Source organism: Benincasa hispida, chromosome 3 (assembly GCF_009727055.1).
Source record: "Benincasa hispida cultivar B227 chromosome 3, ASM972705v1, whole genome shotgun sequence".
Lineage (NCBI taxonomy): Eukaryota > Viridiplantae > Streptophyta > Magnoliopsida > Cucurbitales > Cucurbitaceae > Benincasa > Benincasa hispida.
The window spans coordinates 35,280,729-35,304,208 of NC_052351.1; the positions used below are offsets into that span (position 1 = coordinate 35,280,729).

Genomic DNA, 23,480 nt, shown 5'->3' on the forward strand with positions numbered 1-23,480 from the left:
TTAACTATTAATTAAAATCAATTAATTAATTTAATTAATTAAATCTAGCCAAAAGCACCAAAGCGCAGGTAAGGTTCTATTTAATTAATAATTTCATTTAAATCATATTTAAATAAAACATCTCTCATATAACTTATAGTTTTAATGCAATTAATTAAAAAAAGTAAATCAAATTAAACAATTATTTAATTCTCGAATTAAATAATTACTAAATTAAATATCAAATATTTAATTTAACCTCCACACGAATCATATTCAATTGTATTTTTTCTCATAATCTATAGTTTTAATGTGCATCAAATACACATTAATTTTAACCTAAGGTTTTAATACGAATCCAATTCTTATTAAATTAATATTTGAACTCCTTCAAATGTTTAATTCTCTCATAAATTAATTTTGAATCATATCCAAAATTAAATTTATATTATAAAGTTTAAATAAAATATCAACTTTATATTATAATGGATCATTATACATTATATTATTTCCATAAGTGAATTTGAACATTTCAAATACAATTCAAGACATAGTTACCTCAATTCCCTTTACGAGCTAGTAAGGAGACCTCATGGACCTACGGATCAAAAGCTCCAACGACATGAGATTAATTGACTAAACTCATTAACTAAATTAATCAATATTCGTTAACTGTAGGTACACTCCACTAAAGACCCACACTCATAGTTGCACTCTTCTCATTGCAGATATATTTATATGTCTACAGATATAGACCAATAACAACAAGTTAGTCCTTCATGAGTGTTCGTACACCATCTAGGTTAAATTATCGTTTTACCCCTAGGTGACATCTCTATCCTTAAGTACCAATGCTTCTCTAATGAACAAGTTGTTTATGGTCCAACCATTAATCAAAAACTCCTCTCTAGCCAGTGAGAGGGTAGGGCCCTTTGTTCAAGTCTCGGAGATACCACTTAAGGGAACACTCATCTACTTGCCCTAAAGTCGAAAAGGAGTGAAATCTATTTTGTATTATTATGTTCCCAGCTCCCCACTCGGTTTTATCCCCAAAATGGTACACTTATTGAGTCGAAAAACTGGCCACTCTCATCCATGCAAATCAAATGACAATCTCTCATGAGCAGGAGTTTATAATACACTCAAGATTAAGACTAAGTTGTCTAGGTCATCCTATTGAAATAGAAACCTAACTAGTCGACGGTGTTATATCTAGTGGTTACTATTTCGCAGTTCAGTCTTATGCAAACTTATTGCATAGGATACCCCCACTCGCATGTCACCTACGCAAACACATTGGATCATTGTATCTATATCAAATATAAAATGGGTCGTATCTCTAGTGTCATAAGGATAAGGTACCCAACTTTATCCATATACTATAGACCCTTTAAGATGTATCTTGAACATTGATCTCTGTATGTCTCCACATACAGTTCAAAACTCATCAGACAGCCTAAGATGTTAGTTTATTGGATTAGGGTTATGAAGACAAAATAGAATACAAAACAATCAATAATATTTATTGAAATAACATTGATAACTCTTTGTTGATGATGGTCAATTATTTACATCTACTATCTACGAGTTTTAGGGCATAAAACCCTACAAATTCTACGATCCTAAAGATAATAAAGTATTTGTGTCGACAAATGCTACATTTTTAGAAGAGGTATACATTAGGGAGCACAAACTACATAGTAAGATAGTATTGAACGAACTTTCCAGTGAAACTACTGAGCCTTCAAGAGAGTTGTTGAAGAGCCAAGTATGTCAACAAGAGTTGTTGATGTTGGTTCATCTAGTAGGTTACATCCACCTCAACTGTTGAAGAAACCTCGACGTAGTGGGTGAGGGAACTCCATTTACAGAGGACCTTTAAGCAGAAGCGGATCGTCCGAATCCCATTGTGAATGAACTCATACATTTATAGTCATACATAACAAATTATGCATAAATCTTAAGTTACAGCATGCTTTGTAATAAAAATCACGAACTCCTCAAGAGACTATGCCTTTGAAGAACCCTTCTTCAAGTAATTCCTCGATCAAACTTGTTCACAAATGCAACGAACAAATCACGAACTCCCTCGAACAAAAAGCAAGCAGCAACTCTATCCTCGAACCAATCGAACACTACCACTTGGTGAACTTAGTATTCTCGGTATGAGAATCCAGGAGTGGTGGACTCTGGCTTTTTTTGGTTAGAGGGTAAGTTTAATGTGGAGGAAGAAGACGATCAAGTAGATGAACAAGGGCAATTGTGTGATGATGAAGTCTATCGCATAGACAATGTAACTCAATCGTTTATATATTGAAACTATCGTATAGTCTCTTAATTGTTAATCATGTCTCATGGAATAATTAGAAACCCTTTTTCTTTTATCCCACTTTTTCCATAAAACCAAATAACTACCCACTAAGGGTGTTTATAAAGAAAAATAAGTTAATTATCAAATAATTAATAAATATAAATAAATATGATAAGTAACTTATCATATTATATTCATAATCTATAATTTTTATTGCATCATATTCAATATATAAATCATAGTTCTTTTTTTCTATTTTATGGCATTTAATATAAATCATATTTATATGAAATTTAATAACTATGAATCTTATTCATAGAAAATATATTTGAATCATATTCAAATATTAGTTCCTCCAATCAAACAATAATGTATCAAATACATTATATCAATAATATCAAATATAATTGAATTAATTTGATTGTATCATATATAATCAAAGTCCCTCTTATTAATTTGAACATTTCAAATTAACCCAAAAACTAATTCTCAACTTAAATCCATTGAGCTACCAAGGGGACCTTATGAACCTGTAGCTTGAAGCTCCAACAGTACATGAATAACTTATTGAACTCTTTAATCACATTATCCACCATCTGTTAATTGTCAGACACTCCACTAAAGACTGACAGCTACATCGAATTTTCTTTATTTCCATCCGGAGGGTAAGAAGTTTCATAAACTCTTCGTAATACAGATATATTTCTGTGTCCATTGGATATAATCAATCAACAGTACGATAACCAATCACAAATCGCTCATAAGTACAACTGGGCCAATTTATCGTTTTGCCCTTATAGTTACATCTAACTCCTTAAGTACCACTAATCCCTTTAATGAACAATAGATCATAGTCCAACTATGACTAAACCCCTTTCGGCCAAGAGAAGGTGTGGTGCCACATTGTTCAAGCTCCGGAATCAGCCCTTAAGGGAGCAATTTATCTACTTATGCCTACTTCAGGGAAGAAGTGAATTTCATCTTGTGTAGCTGAGTTTCTAGCTTACCAATCAAATGAATCCCAAAGTGGTAGGCTTGTTAAGTCGACGATCTAGCCACTCTCACCCGTGCAAATCAAAGGACTACCCTCATAGGCAGGAGTTCATAACTCAGTCAGGATTAAGGTCATCTTACCTATGGTCATCCTAGTGAAATGAAAGTCTCAATTATGAACGACGTTATATATTGAGACTAAACATTTCATGGTCCAGTCTTATACAAACTCCTTTTTATGGAATATCTCCGCTCACAAGTCTAATACATGAATGATCAGGATCAGATCATTTGTAGCATTTTACAACATTTGTAACACCTACAAAGCGGGTCATACTCGTAGTGTCACCAGGATAAGGTATCCAACCTTATCCATATACTACAGACCATTTAGGTTATCACTTAAACACGATCCACTTGTATGTCTCCACATACATGTTTAAGTTACAACGATAATCATGGATCTTAGTTTATTGTTTTGTGGTTAATGCAATTAAAATATCATATATTTCATAGACAATGTGAATAAAATATCATATATTATAAATTACAAAATGTTTGTTCATACAAGTGTTTACAAACTACAAGACCCTACGAGATTTAGAGCATCAACCCCAACAGTGGGAGGGTTGCGAACCTGCCTATTCATTATATGGGTTTAACAAAAACCTTAGCTGTTATATTTGATGGTGATGTTGAGGATCTATTGTCCTATAAGAAGGCAATTGAGGACGTAAATAGATTGCTTTTCTGAATAACAATCTTGAGAAGACCATCTATATGCAGTAATCAGAGGGATTCATAACTCAAGGTCAAGAGCAAAATATTTGCAAGCTTAATCAGTCCATTTATGGACTGAAACAAGCTTTTTGATCTTGGAATATAAGGTTTGATACTGTGATCAAATCTTATGGCTTTGATCAAAATGTTGATGAGTCTTGTGTTTACAAGAAAATCATCAATAGTTTAGTAACCTTCTTAGTGTTGTACGTAGATGAAATCCTACTCATTAGAAATGATGTAGGTCTATTGATTGACATAAAACAGTGGTTGGCGGCCCAATTCCAAATGAAATATTTGGGAGAGACGCAGTTTTTTCTAGACATTCAAATCTTTAGGGATCGAAAGAACAAATCGTTGGTCTTGTCTCATGCATCATATATTGATAAGATGTTTCTCAAGTATTCGATGCAAAACTCCAAGGGAGGCTTGCTTCCTTTCAGGCATACAGTTCCTTTGTCTAAGGAACAATGTCCTAAGACACCTCAAGAAGTTGAGAAGATGAGACGAATTCCCTATGCATCGGTTGTTGGCAGCCTACCGTATGCGATAAAATGTACTATACCTAACATCTACTAAGTAGTGGAGATAGTCAATAAATATCATTCTAATCTAGGATTAGATCATTAGATTGTCGTTAAAACCATCCTTAAGTGTCTTCAGAGAACAAGGGAATACAAGCTCGTGTATGGGTCTTAGCATTTGATTCTTACAAAATACATTGACTCTGATTTTCAGACTGATGGGGATTCTAGGAAATCCACTTCAGGATCAGTGTTTACTCTTAATGGAGAAGTTATAGTTTTGAGAAGCACCAAGTAAGAGTGCATTGCTGACTCCACCATAGAGGCATAATTTGTAGTGGCTTGTGAAGCTGTCAAGAAGGTTGTCTGGCTCAGGAAATTCTTGACTAATCTGGAAGTAGTTCTAGATATGTCAAGGTTCATCACCCTTTATTGTGATAATAGTGGTGTTGTGGTTAATTCCAGATAGCCTAAAAGTCACAAGGTAAATCCTGACTGTGATTTCTTTATAAAAATACATGAACATGATTATTTTGATATCCTTCTTTTATTAAATATCCACTTAGACGATTGTACCACATTCATCCTGATTGTTTCAATTCATATAGTGAGCTCTGTAACTTTATTTAATACAATTCCCGAAAACTTGATTTATATGTTTCAGGTATCTTAAATCCTTTTGAGATTTTCATGAAATGTCATTATCAAGAGATCCATATAAATATGCTATAACAACATCTATAAGATGCATGTCCAAACTTTCATACATGATTAAATCAATTAAATATCTTAGTGTAATTGTATCCATCACCAGAGAATATGTCTCCTTATAATCAATGCTAGGTCTTTGTGAAAAACCTTGTGCAATTGATCTTGTTTTATGTCTTGTGATCTCATTATTTTTATTTCCTTTTCTCATAAATACCCATTTGTATCCCACAAGTTTGGCACCTAATGTTTGGACTACTAATCCAGAAACTTGATGTTTGAAAGTGAGTTTAATTCTGCCTTGATTTCTTCTTTCTAATTAAGTTAATCTTTTCTATGTCGATATTCTTCAATAAATTTTGATTCAAGATCCTCATTTTCATATATAATATCAAAAGCAACATTATATGCAAAAAAATTGTCAATAATAACATTAGTTTGATTCCATCTTTTTCCTATCATGATATAGTTTATTGGAATCCCATTAATATCATTAGATATTTTACCTTCATTCTAATTCTATCAGTCATGTCCAGGGTTTCTTCATGTATATCTACATCCTCAACCAAATCTTTTGTACTATTGACTATTTTTCTTTTTCAAGGATTTTTATTTTTGGAACTCATTGGTCTACCACGCTTCTAGCTTATCCCAGACTCATTAGTAACATCTTGTTGTGTTGGGATATCAAATTTCAATGGAACAATTGTAACTGGTATATGTGACTTAGTTACTTTTTTAGCATATGTAAATGCATGTGGTAATTGATTTACTATATTTTGCAAATGAATTATTTTTTGAACTTCAAGTTTACATTGATCTGTATGGGGATCTAAATGAGATAATAAAGATGAATTTTATATAATTTCTTTTTCCAACTTCTTAATTCCTCTTCTATTGTTGGAAAATTTGTCTTATTAGAATGACAATCAGCAAATCGTGCAGTAAGTACATTATCCTTCAAGGGTTCAAGATATTTAATAATTGATGGGGAATTATATCTAACATATATTCCTAATCCCCGTTGAGGACACATCTTAGTGCGTTGTGGTGGAGTAGTTGGAACATATATTGCACATAAAAAATTCTCAAATGGGGAGTATGTGGCTCATGGCCATAAGCTAATTGTAATGGCGAGTACTTATAATAAGCTACTAACCTAATACGTGTTTGGGTTGATGCCTTAAATCTCGTAGGGTTCAGTAGTTTGTAAACACGTGTATGAACAAACATTATGTGATGTAAAAATATGAGATATTTTATTCACTAAAGTCTTTAATATATGAGATATTTTATTGCATTAACCACAAACCAATAAACTAAGATCCCTAATTATCGTTGTAACTTAAGCATGTATATGATGACATACAAATGGATCGTGCTTTAAGTGATAATCTAAATGGTTTATAGTAGATGGATACAGGAGGGAAACCTTATCCTGTTGACACTACGAGTGTGGCCCGCTTTGTAGTTGTTACAAGTGTTGTAAAGTACTAAAAATGGTCTGATCCTTACCATTCATGTATTAGACATGCGAGTGGGGATGCTCTATACAAAAGAGTTTGTATAAGACCGAACCACGAAATGTTTTATCTCTTTATATAATGTCGTTCATGATAGAGACTTTCATTTCACTAGGATGGCCATAAGTAACATGACCTTAATCCTAAATGAGTTGGGAACTCTTGCCTATGAGGGCAGTCCTTTGATTTGTATGGGTAAGAGTGGCCAGATCGCCAACTCAAACCTACCACTTTGGGGATTCGTCTGATTGGGGAGTTGGGAACTCAGCTACATAAGACGAAATTCACTCCTTCCTGAATTTAGGGGTAAGTAGATATATTGCTCCCTTAAGGACTGATTTTGAGACTTGAACAATGTGGTGCCACACCTTCTCTTGGCCCGAGAAGGATTTACTCATAGTAGGACTATGATATATTGTTCATTAGAGGAATCAATGGTACTTAAGGAGTTAGATGTAATTATAGGGGCAAAACGGTAAATTGATCCGGCTATACTTACGACCGATTTGTGAAGGGTCATCGTATTTGTTGGGTTTTATGTCCTAAAAATCGTGGTTTTGTAAACATTAGAACTTATTCTGAAAATTCGATAATTGTTATTGAAAATATTGTTTTTTAGAAATCCAATAAACCCAAGTCCCTTGACTATTATATAAGTACTTGAACTTTATGTGGAGACATACTAGTGGATCACGTTCGAGTAAATAGTTAAAATGATCTATAGTATATAAATAAGGTTGGGTACTTTATTCTGGTAACACTATTGGATGCGGCCTACTCTGTAGTTGTTACACAGAGTTGTAAAGTGCTACATACAAAGTGATCCTAATTCGTGCATGTGGAGACATGAGGAGTGGGGGTGTCCTGTGCAAATAAGTTTTGTGCAAGATCGAACCACGAAACTAGTCACTCTTACTTTATAACGTTGTTTATTGTTTAAGACTGACTATTTCAAAGCGATGACCTGGGTAACTTAACCTTAATCCTGAGCTAACTATAAACTCCTGTTTGTTCGGGATTATTTTTTTATCTGCAAACGATAAGAATAGACCAATTGCCTCTACTCAATAAGCTTACCATTTTGGGGATAAGACCGGATGAATAGCTGGGGACATAGGGTATAAGAGAGAATTCACTCCTACCTGATTATGGTTAGTAGAGAGGTTGTTCCCTTTAAGTGTTGATTCTGGGTCTTGAACAAGAGGCCTCACCCTCTCATTGGCTTGAGAGAGATTCAATTTGTTGATTGGATCACAAATCAATTGTTCATTAGAGGATTAGTGGAACTTAAGGAATAAGAGGTAATTTTGGAGGTAAAACAGAGATTCGACCCAGCCGCTATTACGAGCAACCTATAAAGGGTTAACTTACTAATCATGGTTATATCGAGTGAACATAATATATCTACAGTAAGGGGAGTATAGCTATGGACTTTAGTGGAATCACCCATTAGTTAACGAATGGACGTTAGATCGGTCTAATGAGTTTAGCCGATTAATCTCGGATCGTTGGAGCCCATGATCTGTAGGTCCGCGAGGTCCCCCTACTAGCTCGTAAATGCATAAGCTCTAGAATAGCGTGATAAGTTAATTTGAAGTGTTCAAATTAGAATTAAATGAATTTGGAGAAATGATATTTAAATATGATTTAAATATTTGAAGATGGAATTGTGTTAAAAATTAATTTAATATTTAATTAAAATTGAAATCAATTTAGATAAAATTGAAAAAGAAAAGAAAAACACAAAAAGTGGAAAAATTGTTTTCCTTTGTCTTCTTCTACTAGCTCACCAACAACCCACTTTAACTCTTCATTAACTCCAAGCATGAGGTGCATCTCATGCAACAAACTTCTTTGCATGAATGTCTGCAATATATAGAAGATTTTGGAGTGTTTTGGAGGGATTGCAACCGAACAAAATTTTGAGAAAAAATTGAGAGAAGAAGGGTGTTCTTCTACATGGTTGCTACTGTAAGCTTCTCCAAATTCCCTTAATTTCAGCTTATTTTGAGTCCCACTACTCAATCTTGAGCTCCAAGAGAATAGTGGGGAAGATCTTGGGGTGGTCTACAATAAGATTTTGTGGAGATTTGTAGCTGAATCAAAGCTTAGAGGAAGTTCTTCAAAGGTATGTCATGAAACCCATTTAATTTCTATTGAAGCATGTTTTTTTTTCCTGCCAAAATTAATGAATTAGAGTGCTTATGAATCCTGGTTTCTTCCGCTGCACATTGGTACCTTCCAACGATACTGTTGATTGGTTATATCCAATGGACACAGAAATATATCTGTAGCGCGAAAAGTGCAGCTGTCGATCTTTTAGTGGAATGCTCGGTAGTTAACGGATGGTGGATATCGTGATTAAAGAGTTTAGTCAGTTATTCACGTATTGTTGGAGCTTCAAGCTATAGGTCCATAAGGTCCTCTTGGTAGCTCAATGGATTCATGTTGAGAATCAGTTTTTAGGTTAGTTTGAAATGTTCAAATTAACAAGAGAAAATTTGATTATATATGATATAATTAAATTGCGTCAATTATATGAGATATAATTGACTTAATATATTAGATACATTAATTGGAGGAATTATTATTTTCTATAAGGGAGAAAAAGAACTATAGTTTATATATTGTATGAAATGTGATATTAAAACTACAGGTTATGAATATATTGATCATATTTGTAATTAAATCAATTATGGAATAATTTGTTACAATTTTTTTCTCTCATAACCAACTTAGTGGGAAGTTGTGATCAGTTATGGTAATTGATGGTTAAAATGAAAATCGTTTTCATTTGTACGTAATGCGTTCATCAAGCGATTGAGAATCGTGCGAACAATAGCATTAGATATACGATAGCTTGAGAGCATACACGATCGTGTAAGAGTTCTCTATAGGATAGTCACTTATCTTCTAAACGATTGAGTATATTGTCTATATGATAAACTAAAACCATCTCCCACTTACTCGCTTGCCTACACGATTTGTCAAATTCCTCCTACCCTCTACCAAATCCTACAGAGCCCACAACTCCTGGATTTTCACACCGAGGATACCAAGGTAATCTGCTAGAGGTGTATGTTTACTGTTCGAGGGACGAGTGAAGATTTGTTCTTGTTCGAAGAGACTGCTTAGGAGATTACTGTTCGAGTGTAGATTCGTCTGTGTTGGTGAACGATCGTTCAGTAAGTTTGAGGGAACGAGAAGAATAGTTCTTCAAGGGTGAGTTCTCTTGAACCTTAGTATTTCCCTTTTGAAGCATGCTGTAATTTTGAATTTTGCATAACTATTACTATTAGATTGTAAATGTGTATGTTCTGTAACAATGGGGTTTGGAACAATCTCGCTTCCACTCACGGGTTTCTTTGATAAGATTTCCTTCAATACGTACATGTGACCAAGCATGCAAAATTACATGACCCCATACAGATATAGGAAACTTAGCTCTCATAAGCAATGGTCTAGCAATTAATTACAAACATTTTATAAATGATTCTGCTAAACTATTTTGTGTATGAACATAAGCTACAAGATGTTCAACACTCATCCAATTGACATATAATATTATTAAAAGTTTGTGATGTAAATTTACTAGCATTATTAAGACAAATGGTCATAATTGTATAATTAGGAAAATTGTGCTCTTAATTTAGTTATTTGAGCAAGTAATCTTGCAAATACAAAGTTTCACCTTGATAATAAGCATATTTGTGACCATCTACTTAAGGCATCTATTAATACCATAAAATATCTAAATGGTCCACTTGGTGGGTTAACAGATTCACATATATCACCACGAATTCATTCAAAAAATGCAGTTGATTCAGTTCCCACTTTAGTTGGTGATGATCTAATTATTAATTTGCCTTGGAAACAAGCATCATATGATAATTCATTAGATTAAAGATTTTTGGCTCTTCAATGGGTGTTCATTTGAATTCTCAATAATTCTTCTCATCATTGTAAACCCTAGATGACCTAATCTGTCATGCCAAATAGAAAATATGTTTGGATTCATGAACTTCAAGTTCATTGTTGCATATGTTTCAATTACTTGTATATGAGTATAATATAATCCAGAAGATAAAGCAGCAACTTTTCCAGTATAAGTTTTTCATGTGAGACAGTAAATATGATATAAATATACTCTATCTCATTTTTTTTCTATCAGTCTCAATATGATGACCATTGTACCGTTTATCTTTAAAACTTAGTAAATTTCTCTTGGATTAACTAGAGACCAATGCATTGTCAATTGTAAATTTTATTCCTCTAGGAAAAAGAATATTTGCTTGTCCAAATCCAATTGACTTTTGCATCTAGCATTATCAGTTTTGTAAGTATTGTATACGTAGTTGCACAGTCTACCAGACATAGATCTTCGTTCTTCATTTTTGAGTCACTGAACATATGAAAACTGTTCATGCTTCTTCATTAAACAAGACAATTACAATAAGAGAGACAAAATTTGAAATAGAAAAGTTTAACCTTAAAATACATGAAAGATAGATAAACAAAACAAACAATATTAATTCTAAATATTCTCAAAATCAAAAGAAACAATTGCTACGCCATCAAATGTGCCAATTTTCTCTTCTAGAGATTCAAAGAAGTTTGCCATATTCAAATTTTTCATATTGGATGTGTCAAATATATCATTATCCTGGTTTGCAAAATTTACTTCTACATTTTTTTTCCTTTTTTCCTTTAGGGAAGCTTGATAAAGATCAACTACATGTTTTGATGTACAACATATATGTGTCCAATGCCCAATCATACCACATCAGAAACATTTCTGTTCGATATTTTTCTAACTCTTATCTTGTGGAGCTTTTTATGTATGATCGTCATTTCATGTGGTTCTTTTGAAATTTAGATGATTATAACGACCATCACGAAAGGAATAATTATTTCTTGCTCTACCACAGGCACGACCTCGACCACGATTAAAATTCACAACATTCACTTCAAGGAATAATGTTATTCTAGTTGGTCGAGATTTGTGGTTTTTCATCAGTAACTCTTTATTTTTTCGGTCATGAGAAGACATGATATTAGTTCAGAATATCATTTAAACCTTTCTCTTGATATTGTTATTTCAGGAGTATATCCGAGTCATAAAATGTAGAAAATGTCTTCTCCAACATATCTGCATCAATAATTTTCTCTCCACATAGCAACAATTTTGAACTAATTTTAAATAATTAGGAGTGTAATCACTTACTGATTTAAAATCATGGAGCCTCAAATGCATCCATTCATAACAAGTTTTAGAAAGAATGATTGCTTTATGGTAATCATACCTCTCTTTCAAATTTTTTTCACAAGATGTTAGGATCTTTTATCGTTATATATTCCATCTTCAATCCCTCGTGGAGATAATGACGAAGGAAAATCTTAGCTTTTGTCTTTTCCTGACTAGATGTTGTATTCCATTCTTTAATTGTTTCTCCAAGGTTCACAGCATCCAGATGTATTTAAGCATCAAACACCCATGACAAATAATTGTTACTATTAATATCAAGTGTTGCGAAGTCTAGTTTTGTAAGATTTTTCATGGTAATATTATCACAAAAATTATATTTATATTAGATGTTTAATATATACTGAACATGCAAAAATAACATTTAATTTATTAATTATAATAAAGAGAAAAAAAACGAGCTACCTTTAAAATCTACATTCAGCTGGTGAAACCTCATAAGCTCTGGATGGTAACGTGTTGTAAAATTGAAGAGTAAAACGACGCACTACGACAATACTAATATTAGGGAAATATAATATAATATAATAATAATAATAGGAAAAGTAAAAGTAAAATTATGAAAATATGAAACTTCTCCAACTTCTCCAAAATTATTTGAATTCTCACTACATGCATGCCTACAAAATCTACAAATGACCACTTATTTATAGGAATTTTAGCAAATAGGATGCGACACATTTGTATACTAAGCATAGGTTGTTATATGTCACATAGCTCATATATGTGGTAATAAATGACAAAGCATGGATATCTATCTAAACATCTATTTTACAATATTTATAATATAACAAAAAAATTTAAACAATAAATTTATTGATAATTTTAAAAGAACCACACCAATCTGAGAATTATTCAAAATACAAGAGACTGGTGTATAATTTGCCTTTTGACTATTTGTTTTAGCCTTATATATATATTTCTTTTTTTTTTTTTTTTTTTTTTTTTTTTTTTTTTTTGGCTAAATTCTACACAAATTATATATATTTTCGAGGAAGCAGGTGGATCCAGGCTTAAATGCAGGAAATAAATAGCATATTGCCCAGCTGGCGAACACGTATCGCTGTTTGATTGGCTGTCATCATAAGCCACCCACGTGTATATCTTGCATGCCATTTTATTTTCAACTTTTATTTCAAACCAATTTGCTTTGAAATTAGGTAGCAAATAAATCTACAAGATAGTGATGAAATTGGTTTGAAAATAAAATTTAAAAAGAAAACAAATTTTTGTGGGTAGAGATAAATAGATTCGTATATTTTTAGGTAGTGTCTATTTCATTTTTACGTTTTCAAATGTTATACATTTTGTCTTAAATTATGAGTTTTATTTCAATTTAGTCCTTATATTTCAAAATATTATAATTTTATTCTAAGATTTGAGTTTTATTTCAATTCAGTTCCTAGGTTTCAAAATTTTACATTTTTAATTTCAAGTTTTCATTAAATATTCACTTTTGATCTCTATTAATTAATTAAAAATAATTAGGAATTGAAATTTTGAATTTAATTTTAAAAGTTATAAAAAATAATGAAATTTAATTAATTATAATTCTTTTAATGATTTATAATTTATTAACATAAATTAATACTAAAGACAAAAAAAATGAGTATTTAATGAATAATCAAGTTTAAAAATGTAAATTTTGAAATATAGGGACCAAATTGAAGGAAAACTCAAATATCAAGGATAAAATTATAACATTTTGAATCACATGGACTATATTGAAACCAAACTCAAAACTTAAGGACGGAATGTGTAACATTTTGAAATCTAAAGATTAAATAGAAACTATACCCAAAATCTAGGGACTTCGTATTTTAAAATTGGAATAATATTTTTTTGTCAAATTTTTTAAAATAACAATTTAGTTTTGAACTTTATTCATAATGAAGTTTAATTCATGTACTTTTCAATTTTATAATAATGTCTATCAACTTGATATATAAAATTTAGTCTATATATTTTAAATTTTATAAAGATGTGTCGGTTGTAAAAAATGTTGTTAAGATTCAATGAGATCTAGTGAAATCTTTTAATATGTAGATGGATAAATTGATTGGAAACACAATATAGTTATAGACTATAAAGAATAAGTGTTGTTCTATAATAAAATTTGATCATTAATTTTGATAAAATAAAATTATTATAATTTTTAAAATAGAAAGAGTAATTTGTTATAAAATTAAAAGTCCAAATTTCTTATAACCTATTTTCTAGGAAATTATAGTCTTGATTATTAAATTTAGAGGATGCAAGTGGGTGCTCTTTATAGATTAAATATATATATTTAAAGTTTTATAATAATAAAAAATAATTTGAGAAAACTTAAGGATTGAAAAAAGAGAGGGAAACAAAGTAATTGTTCTACATTTTGTACGGTAGAGAATAGAACTTCAGACTTCAACTTATTTTTAAGTAACTTTCGTATTTATAAACTTTTAACTTCTGGTTTTTACCTTTGCTTTTTTCCCTTCTTCTTTCTTTGTGCGTTCTTTAATCCTTTTCTAAAGTTTATTGTTGATTAAGAGTTTTATCATTTTTTTCCCATTTGATAAAACGATTTAACGATATCAAGAATTCACCGTACAGTAATATACATCAACTCTCATTATATCAACAATGCAACAATTATATCTTTTAAAAATAAGTTGGTTTACTAACCATTAGTATGTCTTTTTTCATTAAAAAAAAATATATGAAAAATAAAAACATAACTTTGAGAATCAATATCTTAAGCGGATAAAAAATTACTATTTATTTCTATTTAGTTTCTTTTTACATGATATATACACATAAGTAGTGAATACAATGATCAAATTAATGAGAATGGAAGTTGAAAGTCAATACAAGCATAATTCAATTGTTAAGGTTTAAGATACAATTTATATTTTCTTTGAAGTTTAAATTTCACAAAAAATTAAAAAATCATAAGTAAATGATCACGATTGTTGAGATATTTTAGGCCTCAATTTATGTATTTAGGCTATAACTGGATTATCGGACTATAATTAGGTTATCGTCCTTTTTGTAAATTTCCTATGTAAATCTCAAGTTATATACAAGATATAGCCCCTATTATTTAGTCGTCGTCTTGTTGTTCGATCTCTACCTTGGCCTTTCCTGGAAGTTTCAACCTTGTTAACTATGACAACAGTCGCGACTATAAACAGACTCGCGACTATGGCCGGGCGGCACGCTCCGCTCTCTCGGGACCCCTACTCTAATCAAAAGACTAAAGGCCCCTACTAAAAGGCGAGCACTGGAATGAGAAAGGCTTGTAGACTCGTGAGGCTGAACGACACATTCGAAAACTAAAGCGCACACTCGAAAGTGCTTCGAAAGGTGTCAGCAGGTGCGCGGAGCCGGAGCCCGCCATGTTCGCCCGCTGGGCCGAGTGTTCGCCCACTTCAGAGTCTTCGCCTTTAGATAACAAAAAAAGGTGTCCGCCCCTTAGGTCGCCAAACTACGACGAGAGTTTCGCCTTTCGGCCGCGCCAGTCGCGTAGGGCGACCGGACCCTGTCTCTTATACACATCTAGATGTGTATAAGAGACAGGGTGTCAGCAGGTGCGCGGAGCCGGAGCCCGCCATGTTCGCCCGCTGGGCCGAGTGTTCGCCCACTTCAGAGAAAGTTATATACAAGATATAGCCCCTATTATTTAGTCGTCGTCTTGTTGTTCGATCTCTGCCTCCGTCCACGGCCAATCCCACTAATCCATCTCTAATTCGCTCCACTCGCCCAAATCTGCCACTATGAAGAACTCAATGATCCGGTCCAAAACAAAACTCACTCGATGATCCCCACTATGAAGAACTCAATCCGACGCTCTCCCCATCCCCCCCCCCCACCAATTTGGTGCTTGACCAGATCTGCCGCAAAACAAAACCCAAACCCACTTATGCTTTGCTTCTGACAAGCCTACCTAGGTCTCTGATTCTAACCCCTGTTTCTAGCCTAGAAGTTCTCTATGTTCCATGGGTTTCTGCCTCCCGCCCAGATCTACCGTATTTTGATTTAGAATTGCTTCTTCAATTTCTATCCTCTAGTTATTTCAGTTTATCTGCTTACAAACTCACGTTGTTTATGTATTTAGGTTATAATTGGGTTAAGCAAACTCACGTTATATACAAGATATTATTCAGTCAAATATCATTTTCCACATTGATAATGAGAAGATAAAAAAAAATTAGAGGCAAATTGAGGTGGGATGGTGATTATTTCATATAGTTCGACAACATCTAGAACCTCTTAATCGAAAATATATATTTTCATTCATTGAGCTTATAATCAAATTGGCAATTAAGAGAAATGATTGAATTAGCCTCCATTTTGAATCATTATATATAGTTAAATATTATTAATAATGGATATAATATTTTATTTATTTTAATTAATTTCAAGTTTGACCAATTACATCCTATTTCATCTTTGTTTTTTAGGGGACTATAATGTTTACTATTTTCTTCTTAAACTAAAATAATTTACACCTCAAATACATATTGTTGTAACTCAACTATAATAACCCGTGCCGTGTGTATGGAAATTTCCAAAATATCCTTTTTTTTCTAAGTGATTCTGAAGTCAAAATTTCCGAGTCTTAATTATTTGAGTGGCTTGTTGGATAGGCAAGGCATAGGATTGAAAGGGAAAACAAAAAAAAATTCTATCTTTTAGAGTAATAAAGGCTTTGAAATATGAAAGTTGAGGTTGATTTTCTTTGGAGTTTGAAGACAAAAAAGCAATGGAATAAAAAGAAAGGTAGGTGGAAATGAAGTATAATGCTATAATATATCTAGCCAGAGAACCTTAATGGTAGGACATTACAATTTATATGCACACATGCACTTGCCTCATACTCACTATTTTCTTAGTACAAATAAACGTACAAAAAAAAAAAATCAAAGACAAAGGAAATCAGCGGGAATAGCGGAATCTCCTTATGGAGGATGGTCTTCTAATTATACAGCAGAATGTTGATACGCAAAATCCGTCCATGTAACTTGACTGCCCAAGGTTTAACTTATCATGCTCCTCACACTTGTTATTTTAAGTTGTTCAAATTTTGTGACAAAGAAATTGATCTTACATTTGATACATTAATTCAACTATATCTTAAATTATATAGGTTTCCTAATTTCACACATCTTACATTATTATATACTTAGATTTTTTTAACTCCATATACCATTTTAGTTTATGAAATAAAAACCTACAAGATGAATTGGTAAAAAAAATACACCAAAATTAAGTTTTTATGACATTTTTTCAGTTAGTATCAAATTTAGGCCTCTTAAACTCAATCTTAACAGTATAAGTAAAGATTATGAACCAAGAACTAGTTGATATATTTTTATTTTATTTGTTTGTTTTTAGAACTATTTTTTCCCACCATACAATGACACTCCTCTAGAGAATTTTTTTTTACTTTCAACTTCATATATAATTCTAATCTACTTGGATTAGCTAATTGCATAACTTGCTCCACCTATCTGACCAAGGATAGGTTTTGATAGGAATTAAGTTTTTTCTAAATAATATTTGGGTTTGAACTATGTAAATTTTGGTGGTTCAGTAAGTTGATTGTATGTGTCCTAATTATTAATTATTAAACAAAGCTATCTTCTAAAAGTTAAATTCATCATTGACCGTCATTAATGATAAATGACCAGACATCAAAGCTATCTTCTAAAAGTTATATTTCTAGAGTCAGTCGAATTAAACTTCAACTAGTATAACCATATACCTTTGACATGAGATTAAATGTTTTAATTTTTTTTTTTTTTTTTTTTTTTAGATAATATATGGGATGAGAGATTGAACCTCAGACCTCAGGTTAGACACTTTCAATATACCGATTGAGTTATGTTCATGTTGACTACAAACTATCTACTTCGAATTTGAAAAAAAGGAGATTATTTTCACATTTAAATTTTGTAAACTCCCAACTGGTAAATATTAAGTGTGTACTGTTTTTAATGAAATAGAGAAGTACTAAGCGTGAATGTGATCAAAACAATAAAACACAATCATTAAAGTCTTGTTTAGTAAGTATTTAGGTTTTGGTTTTAGTTTTTGAAAATTGAGGTTGTTTTCTCACCATTTTTTTATTCATGATTTTCATTTTTTTTTTTTAATAAACATTTGAATCTTTTTGCTAAATGTCAAAAACAAAATAAGTTTTTTTTTCAACTTTCAAAATTTATTCTTTGCTAAAATGAGTATATAACTCAAAAGTAATTGACAAGTATCTCGTTTCTAGAAGTCCGAAGTTCAAATCTCCGTATTATTGTTAAAATAAAATAAAATAATCCAATCATAATTGAAATATATTTATATATATAATATGTATATGAGGTTATTTATAAGGGAAATAAATGTTCCAACCCAACACATCTACATCAGTTACCTCGCAACTTATTGCTGTAAGGATGGTGACGGTTTCATTTGCCAAAAGCTGGAAAAAAAATACATGCAATAAATAAAATAATAATAAATTATATAAAATGTTCCTATATTATATTTTGTGTCCAAATAAAAGTTGAAAAGAAAAATATCCTTAATATTTGTTTTGGATAGAAACCATTAGTACTTTAAATTAAAAATACCCTTAAACTTTTAAAATACTCTTAAATTTTATTTTTAAGTGTAAGGATATTTTTGCATTAACGTTTTCCATCCTAAATAATGATAAGGATATTTTTTTAATATTTTTAAAAGTTTAAAGGTATTTTTAATTTGAAAATTTAGATATATCTTTACACAAAGTACACAAGTTTTTTTTTTTTCCCATTTCCCCTATTTTCATCATTCCTTCTTCTTCTCAAGAATTTGGATTTTTTTTTCCTACTCTATCTTCTTTCTTCCTCTCTTAATTTTCTGACCCACCCCACCCCAAAAAAAAACAATAATTAGGGCTTTATATATTTTTTGATTTCTTTAAATATTCTTCTTCTTTAGAAACTAGGAAGCTTCTAATTTTCCTTCCCAAATGGAGATGATAAGCTTTATGACCATGTTCTTCCTCTTCCTCCTTGCTACCCCTTCACTTTCTTCTCCTAAAGGTCTATTATATTATCTCTTTTAATTATAGTTTGAATTATTAATTATATAATGATGTGTTATTATTATCTTTTTAAAAAAATGTTAATTTAAATTTTTGTAGGTGGATCTGAAAATGGTGAAATGGATTTTTCTTCTTCTTCTTCTTCATCAGAGGTTTATGAAATAGATTATAGAGGACCAGAAACTCACTCATCTCATATTTCTCCACCTGATCATTCCCATGGAAGGCCTTGGATTAATCATCATGATCAACATCAACTTCAACCCAAACAACCTCCTTTCAAGCCTGATCCATACCCACTCAAGGTTAAACATTGATTTTTTTTTTTTTTTTCATTTATTAGCTCAATTTTTTTCTTTTAAAATCAACTTTTTCTTTTAGGTAATTTGTTTTCCTTGTTTGTCATTTTGTGTCATGAGGGAGATTATTAAATAATATCATAGCTTTTTGTGGGAAAAGATAGCTTGATGTAAGTATGAGTTTGTTTAATTTAATCTAGGTTATATAGTAAATAAAAGTTAAGAGTTATAGAGGTTGTTTCATAATTTTTTTTTTTTTATTTTAAGTTTTTGAAAAAGTATAAGTTTGGTAAATTGTTCCTGCTCCTTGTATTTGGTTATTAAAAAAATTTAATTAAAATTGTGTAAAATTTTGGAAGCATGCAATGATAAAATCAAGCTTTTTTTCCCCTTTTGTTTTAAGTTTTTTTCCCCTTTCAAAAACATAAAAATACAAGTATTATTTGTTTTTTTTTTTTTCTTCTTCTTCTAAAATGCATAATAAACATCATACAAAATTTATGACATTAAAGCTTTCGATATTTAAATTAAAAAACACGGTTTCAAGCAAAAGTTTTATTTTAGAGAACCAGAAAAAAGAAAGGGAAAAAAAGGGAAAAAAAACATGTTTATTATTTTCTTAATAGAAAAAATAGTTAGTGAACACATTATTATTTTTCTTTATTATAAAAAAAAATGTAAATGCTATCACATGAATCTTCAAATGTCAATTTAAACATCCTCCTTTAGTATTCCTTTCGATTTTTGTTTTTTTAAAAAAAAAAATTAATTCTATTTCTTTGTTTGCATCTTTTCTTAAATTGAGTTGAATTCTTAGTTAAATTCTAAAAGTAAAAATTACTTTTTTAATTTTCAAAATTTGACTTGATTTTTGAAAATATAGGTAAAAAGTAAAAACAAAACAAGAAATTTAGAGGTGGTAAGAATATTGGTAGGTAATTTTCAAAAATTAAAAATAAAAAAAAATAGTTACGGGATCTAAGATAGCCAATAATCCTATTAATGAAAATGATTGGTAAAATATATCATGTTAATAATTAAATGACGAAGCTATTAATTAGTAATTATAACGCTTGGTGTCGATGAAAAGTATGTACAAAATTATAAATTGAGATTTCTTTTATGTTGTCTATTCATTAGATAAGTAAGTACGTAAAGAATTTGTTTCTTTCCAAATGTGTTAGGTAATAATTTTATTAGTTTTGTGACTTCATTTAACATTACAACTTATTTTGTTGTTTGTTTTCTCTTATTCTTAATTTTTCAAAACTAAAAGGCTTTTGAATTTTTATAATCAAATTCCAAATTTGGAAAGAAAAAAACAATCCAAAATACTAGAGATATCTATCAATTAAATGGACTGAACATATTATGGATGGTTCCAAAATTTTTAAATATTTTCCCTTTTTTGTATAACAATTGTGCTAAGGGAGAAATCAAAGGTTTATATATCATTAAATGATTATTTTATAGCATATTTAGACACTAACATGTGACTTAGTCCATCAACAAAAATTTGTAATAAGAAGATAAAATGAAACAAGAAAACTTTAGGTGAAAATATTTATAAACTTAATTTTAAAAATATCGAAAAAAATCAAATGATTACAATATATATATATATATATCTTAAGCTCTGTTCGATAATCATTTGGGCATCGTTTCGTAATCATTTTATTTTTTATTTTTTATTTTTATAATTTAAGTCTAACTTCTTACAATGATTTGCATCTTTCTTGAGTACAATTGTTGGAATTCTTAGTCAAATTCTAAAAACAAAAACAAACTTTTAAAAGTTACTTTTTTTTTTTTTTAGTTCTCAAGATTTAGCTTGGTTTTTTAAACTCAAAAAGTAGATAACAAATGAAGAAATTTGGATGTGGAAGTAGTGTCTATAAGCTTAATTTTCAAAAACAAAAACCAAAAACCAAATGGTTACCAAATGAGGTCTTGATTTTTGGTTTTTTATTTTTGAAAGTTAAACCTATAGACACTACTTTCATCTCTAAATTTTCTTTTTTATTGTCTACATTTTATCAATGGTTTAAAAAATCAACCTAAATTTTGAAAACTAAAAAAAAAAAAGCTTAAAAAATTTATTTTGTTTTTTAATTTTGGTTAAGAATTTAATTGTTGTATTAAAAAAAGATCCAAATCATTATAAGAAATGAATAAAAAAATATGCTTAATTTTTTTTTAAAAAAAAATATCAAATAAGATCTTAATTATTAAATTTAGAGATAGTTTAAAATGAGCTTTAATGTCAAGTTTCCAATTATTCTGTTCACTTGTGCAGGGAAGCAAAGCGGGTGTGCATGATTGAAGAAGTTTTGGAATTAAAAGTATTGTTTCAATATTTAAAAAATTAAACCAAATTTGGTAAACTTGAGATATAAATTTCATCCTTTTTTAAAGTATAATTTTGTACAGATTGTGGTTGCATTAATCTTTTGTGTGTGCATCTGAAGTTTGAACGGTTGTACGTTAGTAATTGAGTAAGAATCAACAAATATCTTACAATAAACTTCATCTATTATGTGTATATTTTTTAAATCTTTTAACTTTTAAAATGTCAATTAAATTTCTGAACTTTCAATTTTGTATTTAATGGGATGAAGATCTTTGTTTGAGATGGCTGATGTAAAATTATCAAGGTGATGGCTTATACACGAGCTACAATTATTCTTAAAAAAAGACTAATACTTTCATCTTGAAAAAAAAGTGGTTCTTATATCTTGAATAGACTATTACACTCTCAATTGTGAAAAATCACATAATCCACCACGCTTATTAATAAAAACAAAAAATCAAATTAGTTAACACTAAACAACATTATTCCATAATCTAAATCAAAGTGAGAGTAGTAGAAAAAAGAACACAAATATTTATAGTGGTTGGACCACCGAGATCTACATCCACTTTACAAGGTGAACAATCTCCTATTAACTTCAATCTCAAAGAATATTAAAAAGAACTTATTGTATTATCGTAATTTCTTCTCAAATTTTGACATGTGATATATTTTTTTAATTTATGAGTCCCACAATTTTTTAAATGCCTCTTATATGAAAACGAACAAAATTTAGCCTAAATAAACATAGTTCAACTAGCATAGTATTTGTATTACTTACCTCAAAGTCAAAAGTTCAATTCTCTCATGTCCCATATTATTTAAAAAAAAAATTTTAAAAAAAAAAAAAAAGATTAAATATAGTATCAAAAAAATTGTCCATTGGGCTCCATTGGAACAATATATATAAAGCTTTCAGGATTGTTAGGGGCGTTGAATTAAGATATGGTATCTGAAGTTTATATGTCTATAGAGTTCATATATCTATGGTATTTATAAGTCTGTGTTTAGGGTGCAAAATTATTTGGTTTGAGTTTATACGTCAGTATTTAAGGTACAACGTTGAGTTCATATGTATGAGGTATCTTATGTAATTTTTTAAACTCTAAATAATCTGTTTTTATAATGATTACTTTTGTTTTGAAATTTTTATTCAATAATTCTATCCATATTTGTGTTGAATAAAAAATTGATTGGAATTTTTTTTCTTTCTTTTTTTTTTCAAAGTAATGAACAACAATTAACTCACTGTATTTCTTGCAGAAATATAGTTAAATAAAATGGAAAACCAAAGAGAAATCAAAACTTTTGATTGCTAATTTTTCTCAATAAATTTCATCATCTTTTTCTTCTTCTTTCTATTGTTGCTCTCTATTTTTAGAGTCATGATTTTTTTTAGTTGAATCTCCTCGTCATCTTAGTAGCCAATGGAATATCACCACATTTCTTCGACAATTTCATTTTCAATTCTTCCAAATTTGAAGAATCATCAGGAAACAAATCTTAATTTTTCACTAATTCTTACCATCAAATGTTTCAAGAAACACATCTCTATTTTATAGTTTTTTTTGTTGTGTTACAAACTTGCAACTACTTACATACTTTTTAAAATATCATTAACATTCATTTGATATGTGTATTCAATTAAATAAAAATATATTTTACAAATTTTACGTATAAATAT

The 23,480-nt window shown here is 30.2% G+C and overlaps 1 protein-coding gene across 1 annotated transcript; it reads left to right on the forward strand.

Moving 5' to 3' along the window:
* Positions 1-18,892: 18,892 nt before the first annotated feature.
* Positions 18,893-22,031, forward strand: LOC120072958. The gene is made up of 3 exons (XM_039025500.1): positions 18,893-19,145; positions 19,247-19,452; positions 21,743-22,031. The coding sequence occupies exons 1-3, from the start codon at positions 19,073-19,075 to the stop codon at positions 21,767-21,769; spliced, it is 306 nt and encodes a 101-aa protein (XP_038881428.1). The 5' UTR covers positions 18,893-19,072; the 3' UTR covers positions 21,770-22,031.
* Positions 22,032-23,480: the final 1,449 nt, after the last annotated feature.